This window comes from Embiotoca jacksoni, unplaced genomic scaffold (genome assembly GCF_022577435.1).
Source record: "Embiotoca jacksoni isolate LCO1_2020_lvr unplaced genomic scaffold, fEmbJac1.0.p SCAF_12, whole genome shotgun sequence".
Classification (NCBI taxonomy): Eukaryota; Metazoa; Chordata; class Actinopteri; family Embiotocidae; genus Embiotoca; species Embiotoca jacksoni.
In genome coordinates this window covers 13,754,107-13,768,790 of record NW_027185252.1, presented here as the reverse complement: position 1 = coordinate 13,768,790, position 14,684 = coordinate 13,754,107, and the positions used below count along the sequence as shown (strand labels likewise).

Below are 14,684 nucleotides of genomic sequence, written 5' to 3'. Positions count from 1 at the left end.
TATTTTGGGGTTAAACTTGGGTTCTTATTGGGCAATAAATAGTTTGAATTCATTTATGTTTTGTGGTTTAAAGCCCCTCCCGGCAAGTCCAAGTATTAAAGGGTGACAGCAAGGCCGAGATCCAACTAATCAACAGTCAGTCACACACATTTATGTACTGCAGTCTGCAACAACATAAAACAAAAGGGGAGAAAGTAAAGGGTGAGCCACTGACACTTTGACACCATCAATAAAAAGATCACTAAAACATGTAAACATCAGTGGATATATGCTCTGGTGTTTAAACAACAGAGCTCAAAAGGCTTAAATCCCCTTTGCGTCATGTTTTAACACCAAGCTGCTCTAACTGTACAACAAAAGTGTGTCAAAAGTGCTAATTTTGCTCATAAACCAGCAACAATATATGAAGAGTGTAAAGTTCTTCATTGATGTAGATTTTTTTTTATTACTCAAATAAATATTAATGTTTTGCTAAGCTGTATTGTTTTTTTTTTGTGGCTGAATAACTTGTTATAATGTGATATAAAAAGCATGAAATGCAAAATAAAAGCATGTGTTATGTGATGACAAGAGAGCGCAAAACTGGAATTTCAGTTTTATTGATAAACACTGATTGTATTTGTTAGCAATGATATTTTGCCCATTCATAAGGAGGATGTGTTGAAATTAAAAGTTGAGGGAAAGAGACAGGAAATTAGTATTTTTATTCTGAGGCATAGATGACCAAATTTTGACTATGTCAATACCGTGTGTTGTGACGGCTTAATGCGCTGCAGGGTTATTGTGTTTACTGAATGGCTCTGTGCATGGTGCGCTGACTCATGTTTATGCATACACACCTGCTGATTTGTACAATGATTTATGTGAAGAAATGTCTCCCAATAAAAAAAAAAAAAAGGCAGTCAAATTTGAAATAACAGAGGACTGAGAGTGTAGGAGCTAAATTTGTTTGTTACTTCTCTTTAAAGTAGTACCTTACTTGTTTGTTTATTTTAATTTAGATTAACTATAACTTTTATAACTTTGTTTTAGCCTTCTTGAGATTCCTATCTCTGTAATAAAGTTCCTAATTTAAATCTTATTTCTACATTATTGCTTCTCTGTAGGTGGACTGGCTGAAAAATGAGGACATCATAGAGCCATCGCAGGACCACAATTTCCTCATCACGATTGATCATGATCTGATCATCAAACAGGCCAGACTCTCGGACACCGCCAACTACACCTGCGTGGCTCGTAACGTGGTGGCAAAAAGACGCAGCAGCACAGCTACGCTCATTGTTTATGGTAGCACATATGTTTTTCTCTTTTGTGACACATGAGAATAAACATCCTTCCATTTATTATTGATATTATCTTAAAAATTAAATCTTAAAATTTCTAAAAAAAATAAACACACTTATACAACACTCTGTCACACACTGATGTGTATGCAAAGGGATGTTTTGAGTGTCTATATTCTCATCACTGTTCAAATTGACCTGGGTATTAACTCTCGCTCTCTTTGCCTCTGTGTGTGTGTGTCTCTGTCAGTGAGCGGAGGTTGGTCTTCTTGGACTGAATGGTCGGAGTGTAACGCTCGGTGCGGGCGGGGCTGGCAGCGTCGAACACGCAGCTGCACCAATCCTGCCCCTCTGAATGGAGGAGGCTTCTGTGAGGGCACTCCTGTCCAGAGAGTAACTTGCACCACACTATGCCCAGGTGAACCTGACATTATTTATAACATCTTCATCCAAAACAGTCATGCACTGGAATATAAGGAAATTTCCGAAATGGGCCATTTGACAGAAAGTACAAGAATCATTTTTTTTATCTTTGTTTTTTAACTTTTACCTCAAAAACTTTCTCCTTAACAGCAAAGTAGAGTGTTTACCCCTCCGAGCTTCATCCAACCATGACAGAATAGCATTTGCCGTTGTAGCCAGTCTGATTTTGCTGTTAAGAAGGACACACCATTCTGGTTATTCCTGCAGTGTGTCAGACCACCCTGAGTTGTTTAAAAAATAAAAAAAACACAGACTGTATTTAGCTAAATTGCAAAACTATCCATTACATATGCATCATACTGCATTATAATGTCATGCCCAATTTTCCCTCTACCTGGAGCGTTGGAAGTATTAAGTTGTTGCTTGGCTGTAAAATGACACACATCTTCGTTGTCATTGCAGTGGATGGAGGCTGGACAGAGTGGGCAAAGTGGTCCGCCTGTGGGACAGAGTGCACCCACTGGCGCAGCCGCGAATGCCAAGCCCCCCCACCCATAAACGGAGGAAGGCACTGCAGCGGCAGCATGATGGAAAGCAAAAACTGTACAGAGGGCCTGTGTGCACGAAGTAAGTCTGCAATTTGTTTGAACTGGCGCGGTTGTTTAATGTCAAACTACAGTACATATTTGGCTTGTTTATATTTCTTGATGTAATGTATTCTAATTCTTCCCTCTGCCCTATAATACAATACAATATAGCTTGAATTCAGCTGACAGATGGTGATAGTGCAGTCGTCCAATATCTGAAAGAATATGGTGTTTCTGGTATTTCTATAGGGGTCAATGTTGTAACAGCAGATTTGCTGCTTCAGGTGGTTGTTGAGTTGATAATAGAAAATGTTGCAGGCAGTTATCCTCTGCTCATAGTTCAGTGTTATAAGGTGTATTGCATTTCAAAGCTTGTATGGAACTGTATTCTTAATGTGTTTAGCCACCGCAGCATGGCGGGGAGCACCAATGTGCAGAGAGATGAAAGTAAAAAGAGCTAAATTGCAGACAGATGTTTCATGAGGGAAAACTTAGGTTCACAAAGGAAGAAAGCAACTGATCCACAGCTAAAAAGCACAGATGGAAAGAGAGAGAGAAAGGAAGACGGAGCGAGTGCAGGCTAAGGGAGCGGATGGAGTGGGAAGCAAGCATGACACAGCCAAGTCGAAAAATTAGCACAGGGAAGAGCATATGAGAGTGAGTCAGACTCACACTGACATCCAATGTGCAGGCCGTGATGAGCTGGGAGGAATCCAGCTGACAGCGCATTAGAATCTTAGAGATGCACATCCACAAAGGCAGTGAAATACAGTCAAGTACACACGTAAAAACACACACACACACACACACACATAACACACCAATGCATGCACACAAACCTCTTAAATGCACGCGCAGGGAGGGGAGATCATATGCACACTCAGAGCAGCACTGCGCTCCGACTCTGTCAGACACACACGCGAGTCCCGACATAAACAGGCTTCCACGGAGCAGCCAGATTAGACAAATACGCCGTGTGATATGGTCGTAAGGAGCCAAGCGTTCTCTTGAGGCCATCAGGAAAACAAGCGTTCAAGTGGCTCTGACAGAGGGTAGAGACAAGGAGCTCTGCGCTGGAGAAAAATCTGTAAATGTGTCACTAGGCAAACTCTAGGTTACTGATTTACTTATTTATTCTCCTGGCGCGTTAATATGATTATTCTGTGGCTACAATCTGTCCTGATGACATTAGGGCTCTTTGCATTCGTCACACATGTCAGACAATCAGGTAGAAAATGCTCACTCCAAATATCTCGCTCATTGTCTGTCCCTCTGAGGATCGGCTAAACACCTCAGTCATAAATGTAAAATGCTCTGAGACACCACAAACCATCATCTTCATTGCATCCTGTTAGATTCTAATTGCTCTTGGACGAACGTCGGAGTCAGGAAATCCATTTGGTGTTTTGATGATGCTACGGAGAGAAAGGTTATTTGATTTGAGATCTAGTAAGTGACACAATCCTGAAAGATGGTTTCGATATATCTCAAAGCACTCGGAGATGATTCACGTTGGTGTTATCCCGGAAATGACTGTTCCCATCAGGAGAGATGTTTTTTTTTTTTTTTTTTCATAGGATAAAGGAGATATCATACCCTGCGGCGTGTTTAAAGACGTGGTTCCAATCTACATTGTCTCCATCATGTGCCACACAAACACCACGATTCATTTTCAATACAGTCTCTGACTTTGCCACTCTCATCGCCATGCCACTAATCTCTCTCACAATCATTTCTAACTGTTATTTTTCCGTGTTCATTATGTAAACAATTATACTGTCTTCCCATAATGCCGCACATTCTCACCTATTCCTAGAAGAGGTTATTATCTTTTAGATCTCAAGTATGTTTTCTTGCTCGCAGTATGCATTTGATGTTTACATTTCTATTTTCATATTGATGAGCCGTTGTTTATTTTCCAGTTTTTGCATTTGTATTGTGTTATTGTATCTTTCATTTGCGTAACTAGTCCATCCATTTTTATGTTTGTTTTTTTTCTTTTCTTCCTCTCTTGTTTTTTTTCTCCCGTTCAAACAGATAAAAAGATTTCTATTGAACATGCAAGCCATCGTAAGTCCCCCTTCCCATGACTTTGCTCTTTCACTGCTTCATGCTGTTTGTCTTTGTACTGTGTTTGTGTGTGTGTACGTGTGCGTCTCTCTGTGTGCTCAGAAAGGTTAGGAGTCCTAACGTCTGTGTTGGCACGTGGAGCTGAATGCGTGCTGCATTTTGTGTTGAGCCCGTCCGTCCACACTCTCATGTCGTCTCAGATCAAGTTCAGTGAAGATTCGTCTCACCTTCTTGTCCAGCCTGCTTATGACTGTTGTTATCCTCTCTTGTCTAGTGTGTTGACTAATAAGTGTAACAGGTTTCTGAGCTGACTGTGTTGGCACGTTGCATCATTTGCATATAACAGCTTGCTTCAGTATTAGGTCATACAAAAGGATATAGTTGCATCAAACAGATTAATAAATGCAAGCTCTGTCACATAGCGAGCAAAATGACTCTAAACTGAGACTCTTCGACCCATAGGTTATGAAGCACACAGAAAAACATTTGATTTGTGTCTCACTTTCAGTTAATTTGTGATACAGTTTACATTTGGAGTGATGGTAATTCTTCTAGCTCAATGTGATGTGGACTGAGGGGAGAGCAGCCACGGTAATGCACCTAATTCGCTATTGTTCCATTTCTGGTAATAAGTGCGGACGGCTGTCAGATTCGGTTCAATCGCGCCACGTGAGCACGGGAGCTCTCCTTTGCCAGCCCGTCAGCCTCCAGCTTTCCTCTCCTCCACCCTTTCTTCCACTCTCACTACTGCTCCGTAGTGTTTCCTTCTACCCTCACAGCACTCTGTAGCAAGACATCCTCTTCAGCACATGCAACATCAGGTCATTCTGAAGTCACAAGAACTTACGACGCAGGACACCACAGATCTACAGATAAACTCCAAAAAGCTTTCACGTCGTAAAACTCACCAGGCCGAATAAACTCCCCTATAATGGAACATTGTTACAACTCCACAATGACAAAGTCAGTATTCAAGCTGAAGCTATAATACACATATAATGTTTTATTCTCTGTTTTGTTTCTCATGTAACTTGTACATATCATTGCTGTATAAGCCTTGCTGATATAGTTAATCTGAATACTCTCTGCCTGTCTTTAGCTACTCATATTGGCTAACAATATAAACTTGTATTAAGTATTTGTGGAACTGATATCAACAAGTGTTTAACTTTAATCATGGTGGACGAATAATGAGCTTTTATTCTTAACCGTATCAAAAATAATAATTAGCCTTTTCTTAAAGGAAGCATTCTCCCTCTTTTTAGAGGGGGCTCAGTGAGTGGTCAGCTGACACTTGACCCCGCCTCAAGCCTGACCATTCATAAAACTGTAAACCTCAGACGGAAGCAGGCTTTTTCTCTTCTTCTGATCAACCTTAATATTGATCATTAGGCCCTCTCTGTTTAAATTCATCTCACACTTGCTGATCGTTTTAGAGTTACCACGCTCTATATTTGTATTAACCCAAGTAAACTTTAAGCCAAGTGAAGAACGCATACTTTTAATATGAGACTAATCGAGTTTAATTATCGCCTACAACGCTTTTGTTTTATTCTTTTTCTCTCTCCGCTCATAAGAAGTATTTTTGGTACTCTAGTAAAGTATATGTCCAGTCAGCTCTCAACCCGGACAAAGCTCAGAAGATCCTTTTAATGGTGTGTCCGTGTGAGGGCATTCAATATTTCTTTCCGTATTTCCAGGAAATACAATATTCAGGCTTGGTACTGAGGAATATACAAAAGTTAAAGCAAATAACTTGCAATCATCTAAACTTGGCTATGTTTTGGTACCCTTTATCGTCTCTTTCTGGTCGTGGGAGAGCATCTAAATTGATAAATTCTAACTTTAATTCATGGATTAAGAGAGCGATCGATTGCATTTAATGAACCTGCCGACAACCGCTTTGTCTATTAAGACCCGCTGCAGCACTATGACAGTTTATATGTGATACTGTGAAATAATTCAGGCAGAGACCTGTGAATTTCGCACTAAAATATTGAAACAAATTCGGCTGCAGTGACGTTGATATGCTCAATAATAATAAAAGCCTCAAGGATCAAGATTCCTGCGTATTCCGGGAACTGATCCATTGTGAGCGAGATGGGTTTTTTTTGTGTGTCCTAGAAAATAAATGTCTACATCGGGTTTCAGATTAGTGACCTGAGCCTAGCACCTGCAATTACGGTGAAAAACGTGTTAAATTGCAGCGCTTTCTGATGTCTGCTTTGTGGTATTGAAAGAGCCGAAACACTCCAAGATGAACTCCAAAATAATTGATCATGTTAAGAGACGCTGTGCCCATACTTGGAAATTAGGTAGCCTAAGGCGCCTGCCAAAAAAAAAACAACCACAGAAATAATTACCATCAATTTGAAATAAGGTGAATACACCCGAGTGTTCCTGTTTTCTCGTGTGAAAATAAGCTCAGTGGAAAACAAAGGGCTTGTTTTGTGAAGAAGTTCTTAAACGATTCATGTTGATCGTGATCACGCCAAGAGCGGCGATATCATTGTGTTCACCAAGCGCCCACGTCCAGGGACTAAAGGCATCTGAACACATTTTACCTGTCCAGCAGAGTACCTCCAAAGGGCGGAGCTAAAGGACACGTCACAGCTGACGTTTCCCAGCCTCCTTGTGTTGCTGAACTGAACATATGTTTGGCGTCACCTCGTGGTTGAAGTAGTTAACTAGATTTGACAGTAGACAATATCAATTTTGTGTCTCTCTCTTCTTTTAAGTAATTGTGGAACAGTAACGAATCAAAACAATTACAATTTACTAACCGAATTCACTCATGAGTGACTAAAAGTAATTAAATTCCAATAAGTCAAAGGGCATCTGCTAACTAAAACATATGCAGAGCTTAACCTAAATAGCCACAAAGGAATTTGAAACCATAGGGTCTGATTTACTAAACGTTGAGAATGTGGTTTTACACCCGTGGAAATGTTTTTTAGATGCCAGAGGGAAAGATTATTTAGACATATCATTTGTCCAGCGATGACATTTCTGTGTTATTGAATGATGAATTGAAACCAATAACAAGGAGGAGACGCGTAATACCAGCAATGTCAGAGCTTGTCAGCATTTTCCTGCCTCTGCTTCACTCCAGCGTGTCGCTGCTTGTATATCTCACCAGTCCCGTTATTCAGGTGAGCTGTCAGAGGTAATTAAAACATCTAAGCAATCCCTACAAACAAACCAACAGCAAGCTCAACAGCTACGTCTGCAGTTAACTGAGACCACCGTAGAACTTAAGGAAATTAGAGAAAAACTACGACTTAAAGAGGAACAACTGGCTTCTCTTCAGGGGCAGAGGCAACACTCTGAACTTGAATCAACCACGATCAAACCACTTCAATGACACTTTCCTTGAAGAGAAGAAAGAAGTTCCCGCCAGAGGAGCTGAAGGAAGCCTGCCCGCTAAACCTTTCCCTCCTCTCAACCATGACCCTTTGCGCCCACATAGAGAGAACTCTCCACAGTCTCAGTTTCCTTTTGACACCCACACTTCTCAGGGCCCTACAGATTTACTTGAACAAAATCGCTCAAATTATTCCTCGTTTCAAACCCAATCCTGGTGGCACTCATGACACTGTCACTTACTTGAAAGACATCAGCTTTTACCTGCGCAAATTTCCTCAAGCTACGGACGATGACAAAATATACCTTATTAAGGTAACTTCAAGCCGTGATGTTAGCCGTTTTATCGAGCACCGACCGAACCACATCAGGAATAACTATGAACTTCTTTGCCAGGCTTTAGAGAAGGAGTTCTCTGATCCCTTAACACAGAGGCTTGATTGCGGCCATGGCCATTAGACAGGAGAGACAAGAATCTCCACAGGAATACTACTATCGCTTGGTTCAAGCCTACTTTAGATTTCGGAATGAACCCGGGATGGAGGAAGACTTGGACTTCAAATGTCTCTTTGTCCAAATCCTCCATCCCAGCACAAGTAGCCAACTTGATGTTTTGGAGAATCCAAACACTTTGACTGTACAACAGCTACGTGATCTTGCCTCACTGGGATTTGTACGACAAAGGCAATCCCACTCTAAACAGACAGGACCTAATGCAATTTTCAATCTTGACACCAAACCTTTGCCCATTAAGTCAAAAGGAGCCCCTAGTGGCAAAGTGTTGGCAGATATCAGGCGTCTACACGGTGACATGCAGAAGAAGGAAAACAAGGAAACTGACATGTCTACTGAAATCGTGGTCGAGAAACATATATCAACACATGCAAATATGAACCTTCACCGACCCAGGCTCAGGTCCCAATAAACATGCAAGAGTCCCCTGAAAAGAACACTTCAGGCAATCAAGCTGAGCTACCTTTTCAACAGTTCCTGTGACCTGCCTGAAAAAGGCCCCATGCGGAAACTGCACTTGCCCTTGACTCTTGAAAAGGTGCTCGCACAGGATGCAATCGTTGACACGGCTGCATATATTACAGTGATGTCATCAGCACTTTTCAACAAGTTGCAGAGGAAATTGAACCATTCAAACAAACACTTGAGACTCCAAACCTGTTCAATGGACTTTCCATCATATACACACTCGTGTATGACTTTGACAAGAATGTCATTAATGCATCTGACTGTAGGTTCCATGCAGATTGTACACCCAAGTGTATGTGTTGCCCCTTAACCACTTTCCTTTCCTCGTGGGTAAAGACTTCCGAGACCGTCTGGAAATCTTACTTGACCTCAAATGTTTGAAGCTTTGGTCACAGGTTCATCTGCCGCTGCCTTTCTCTCTTCCTGCGCAGGCAGAGGCCCAATGCTGTTTGCTTCAAACCACAAATGACAAAATCCCGATTCACCAAAAAGCAACGAAAAGACACAAAGTCAATCATGATCTAAAATCTAAAAATGTGTCAAAATGTCTTCAGTCGACAATAAAAAAGGACCAATTTGAACAAAAACCCCATGAGACAACTATCTTCCCGTCAACTCATAAACTCGAGGTAGATTCAAAACCTAAAACGCAAAATAATCTTCAATAATTGTGTCAGTTAATTGCTGAATATTGCTTTAATAGTAATTGGACTTTTGACATTTTACAAGAAATCAATAGCTTGCCAATTAACAAGTGGGGGTGAATTCATCAAACACAGAATACAAGCCCACTGAGCCTTAAAAACTTAACTGGTTAAACTCTCCGCTGACTTGATTTACCTGCTCAGATTCCAGTCTAACCATGCTCTCCCACAACTCAGGGTTTGTTCATTTTACATAAATTATTCCAATACACAGTGCCAGCAGCTACAGGTGAATTGGAACATTCTCTCAACTCTCAATACACCAAAAGTTTTCTTTTGTTGCTTTATACACCCCATATTTAGAAACGTACCCTTTGTAATTATCAATAGTAATCTTCCCTCTGTACTGTTTACTCAAAATAGTTTATTATTGTTCTATTATTTACCCGAGAGTGTGACTTGCATACTATTGACTTAGCCACTCAACTGTGGTAAATATCTTATATCGAAGTTAAGAAGTACTCAGCAATTACTATTATCATGATGTAGCCTACATACTTTGATTCATTCTTCCCGAATGCCAGATTCCCTCTCCTCTCCCATTATCTCAGTGACTCTAGGATTGACCCCATCAAAGCCTTCACCCCCATGTCTTGATGCAGGATGTGAACCCTCTTTAAACCTTGTGTTCAATACATTTCCCTCATAAAACCCAAACCTCCCATCACAGGTGACGATATGCACACCTTTTGGTGAATAATCCATGTCACATTTGAAACAACACCCTGCCATCCCTTCACCCAGCCAATAATTATCTTTTGCAATGTGATCTGTGTTATGATGATATATTTCATCTTTAATTTGTTCATGGTGGAGTGAAATAAGGGATTTCTTTTATATGTAGTTTGAATCGAATCATGCCAAAAGGGGGCCTGCCTCCTCTGAAGACGACGGGTATCAATGGGTGTGAAAAGTCGCCCCCCTGAACTGGCCTCACCTTTCTGGTATAATAAGAAGAGATTTGAACCGGTCGATTAGTTTTAGTTTGCAGTACCGTAGAGTTCCGTTTTGTTCAGTTCAGTTTGTTTTCCGTTCCGTTTTTGTTATAGTTTGGTCAGTTCAGCTTTCTTTTAAGTTTCGTCTTAGTCATTTTTACACTTGTTTTTGCGCACGTAGATGATCAAAATTCAGTTTGAGCCTCCTGTTTGTTAGAAGAATCTATGATCAAGCCAGAAAAAGTACTTCAGCCACATCGTTGATTAAGTACTTAACTCAATCCATTTTTAACGATTCTGCATCACGAGGCCGGCCAGCTCGAAGCGTTCATCAAAGTTGTAAGTAGGGAACGGCAGTTAAATCGGCAGCCCAAGTGAAACCTCAACGTCACCGACGTCCACCAACCCCGGGACGTGCAGAGATTATTCTCCAGGCCTGATTCAACGCCAGCGGGACCGAAGGGCCAGTAACTGATCCAGCCAGACGGAGAGGACCCGAACGTGAGAGTAAACGCCCGTGTCTCGACTCCAGTTGACCGGACCTCTGATAGTACCACCATCTGGACCCATTTTCCGCCCGTTGCTGAATTGCCACAAAGTAGGCCGACAATTACTTTGATCCTTGGGTTGGTGTTTTCTTAGTTATCATATTCCTAAATTCATTCATTCAAACCTTTTCCCGTGAGTTCAGTCTTAAATTCCCTCCTTTCATTCCACCATCAGTTCCCTGAAGGAATTTGTACATTCTCATTCATATACACATATCTACCATTTAATCATTTATTGTGTGAAGTTATTCAATAAACCCTTTTTTAATTAGATCCAACTGTGTCATGGTGATAACTTTCTGATTATATCAAAGGATTAGAATTCTGATACGAGAATTCATGTTTTAGATTATGATTGACTGATTTTATATTAATTTGAATTGATAATTTGTCCAATATTGGACTAACAACTTCTAACAACAAGAGAAAATTTAATCCCTCACAAATTGAGTTGACATCACGCTACAATTATCATTATTTTCTTTGATTAGGTAATTTTAACTATTCACTATTGCAGAAAGACGTCAACCCTGATCAGAGTAACATATTGTTGTGCCCTGATTATTGCTGCTTCGGATGCATTGGTGTCCGATTCACTTTGGACAAGTGGAGGGATATGTAGCAAGACATCCTCTTCAGCTCATACAACATCAGGTCATTCTGAAGTCACAATAATTTACGACGCAGGACACCACAGATCTACAGATAAACTCCAAAAAGCTTTCACGTCATAAAACTCACCAGGCCGAATAAACAAACATAAACTCCCCTTTCAGCTTGGGTTTGACTCGGTATCATGCTGTGAACCAGCTGACCTCTGATCCTTCCGTCAGCATCACAAGGTGAAACTATCCAGACAACTAATGTCTGCTGCCCTATGTAACATTGTTACAACTCCACAATGACAAACTCAGTTCGCAAGCTGAAACTATAATACACATATAATGTTTTATTCTCTGTTTGTTTCTCATGCAAATGATAACACTTGTACATATCATTGCTGTATAAGCCTTGCTGATATAGTTAATCTGAATACTCTCTGCCTGTCTTTAGTTACTCATATTGGCTAACAATATGAACTTGTATTAAGTATTTGTGGAACTGATATCAACAAGTGTTTAACTTTAATCATGGTGGACGAATAATGAGCTTTTATTCTTAACCGTATCAAAAATAATAATTAGCCTTTTCTTAAAGGAAGCATTCTCCCTCTTTTTAGAGGGGGCTCAGTGAGTGGTCATCTGACACTTGACCCCGCCTCAAGCCTGACCATTCATAAACTGTAAACCTCAGACGGAAGCAGGCTTTTTCTCTTCTTCTGATCAACCTTAATATTGATCATTAGGCCCTCTCTGTTTAAATTCATCTCACACTTGCTGATCGTTTTAGAGTTACCACGCTCTGTATTTGTATTAACCCAAGTAAACTTTAAGCCAAGTGAAGGACGCATACTTTTAATATGAGACTAATCGAGTTTAATTATCGCCTACAACGCTTTTGTTTAATTATTTTTCTCTCTGCACTCATAAGAAGTATTTTTGGTAATCAAGTAAGGATAAGTCCAGTCAGCTCTCAACCCGGACAAAGCTCAGAAGATCCTTTTTGCCAAAGCTGACAGCTGTTGCATCACTGCACTCTGGTAGTCGATCCTAAACAAGACCCAACGGTACCAGCAGAAGAAGCCTGGACGGGATGCCAGCTGTGGGAGTGAACACCCACAGCATGATGCCAAAGTCCAGGCCCCTGACATCTGCACGGAGGTCCGCAGGAAAGAGGCTTGTCTGGACAACTGGGACCACCCTCCAGTAGGCAGAATCTATCTGAGTACTTTGATCCATTGGGTTGATGTCTGATAGCTGATTTATCCAATTCTAAATTCATAATCTCTAATTTACGTCACAAACTAGTGGCGTCTTTAATAACCTAACTATTATTCTTCCCACCATCACTCCGCTATAGTTTAGAAATCCCTTTCATCACATCCATGATCCATACAGTACAATACATATTCATATAGTTTATTCTTGGTGTAAATATTGTTCAATAAATATCCTTATAGACCAAGCACTTTTTTTATATATATATTTCCTGGAAGATATTGAAAGAAATCCCTGAATGCAGAAAGCACGGTTCAGACTATGTAGACTGATCACTTGTATATAGGTCTATACAGCCTATTAAAATCAAATCTTGATTCTTTCTGCTAGACAAAAAGTGGTTTCCTTACACCTCCTATCCTTATCGGCTCTCCCCTCCTCAACACACTTATAATCCCTCTGTCCTCTCAACGAATCACAACCTTATCTAACTCCTTCCTGTCCCCTTCGCCAAATTGCCTCTCATCTGGCTCGCTGTGTCTCTGTATACCCGGCCTGTCTACTCCTTCTTCTTTCTTGCTCCTATTTGTCTCCCGCTAACTTTGCTCCTCATCTTCTCCTCTTTTCTACTGTGGAGGGTGCGACCGGCTCGCGTGTCCGGCGATGGGGAGTCAGGGCTAAGCAGGCTGTGGTGGACCTGCTGACCAGTCACAACCAATCACATAGCAGGAGAACAGGGAGGGAGCTCAATGGGGAGCAGGTGAAGTTAGGGCCAACCACCCACTCACCTCACTTCCATCCATGATGACTTTTGGTAACAGATGCGCCCCCTGCAAGGTAGAAGGGGCTGCTTATTTTCAGGATAATCTCTAAAATAGGAGATAGCTTCAAATTGAACACTGGATATGTCCTAACAGGCCAGAGTTAAAGAACAGGCTGACATTTTTTCAAGTCTATCTTAAGACAAGAAGTAAACCGAAAGAGTTATCACTCACTCTGCTCACTCCTGTCCACAATGACTGCAAAATGGCCCCCTCCATAATGTGATCCCAGTGAAACAGATTGGCAACAAAATCCACAGCCCTTGTTCTGCTCAGAAATTCAGCCAAAGCTAAAACCAGCGTTAAGCTTTTTCTCTCCTAATACCGATGCCAACCCCTCATCTTACAGTACCTGCAGATACTGACAGACCAGGGCTTTCTTTTTCCATACTTAATGCATGAAACTCATCTGCATCACTTTGAGGTGAGGCAACATGATGCCAGTGTTACACAGCAACTCACTGTGACTGAATTAAAGTCACTCACAGTAGAAACAGTGCATTTTCTAATGACATTGACAAAGACATACTTGGTGTTTCCTAGCCGGAGGGAGGGGGGAGTAAGGGAGGGGGGGGGGGGGGTGCGTGGTATTTTCAGCTTTTCTTTGACAGTACACTGCAGAGATAAACTGGAAATGTGGGTAGAGAGAGCAGTGGAATGACATGAAATAAGGGTTGGGACTGTGGATAACAATATTCTTAGCCATATGGATAAATACCAAAATTATTTATTATTTTCAAGAACAAGTTAAAAACAACAAGAACAAAGTGCTACACTTTTATGTCAGCAACAACGACTGTATCCCCTCCATTGTGGAGCAGCTTTTAGACATGACTGTTGTTGCCCTGCTTAAGTTACGCAGTGTTAAAGTATGACATCATGACACTTAGAGGTCAAAACATTGCCAGTATGGTAATATACATTTTTCTTATCATATTAAAAAGTTATTACAGTGTTATCGTGCACAATACAATATGACACACGCCGACTGTGGTTCTTATCCTCCATCTTTTTCATTATAATTGTGTAGTGGATGGATTTCTTCAAGCCCAGTGTTGACAAGAGAAGCAAATACAGCATCCACATACAATGTACATATGACCAACATTGTTTTTTCAGAAAAAAACTGAATGAACATTTTCAACTGTGGCT

The 14,684-nt window shown here is 40.9% G+C and overlaps 1 protein-coding gene across 2 annotated transcripts in view; it reads left to right on the top strand.

The window, feature by feature from the left end:
• unc5b (unc-5 netrin receptor B) overlaps positions 1 to 14,684 on the top strand; it is a 58,901-nt gene that overhangs the window by 35,261 nt on the left and 8,956 nt on the right. The window contains exons 5-8 of one of the 2 annotated variants that reach the window (XM_069144974.1): positions 1,107 to 1,287; positions 1,534 to 1,701; positions 2,169 to 2,333; positions 4,331 to 4,363. In XM_069144974.1, the coding sequence (XP_069001075.1) occupies positions 1,107 to 1,287; positions 1,534 to 1,701; positions 2,169 to 2,333; positions 4,331 to 4,363 (547 nt within the window). The remainder of the gene's footprint in view (positions 1 to 1,106; positions 1,288 to 1,533; positions 1,702 to 2,168; positions 2,334 to 4,330; positions 4,364 to 14,684) is intronic. The other variant, XM_069144975.1, reaches the window with a different exon arrangement.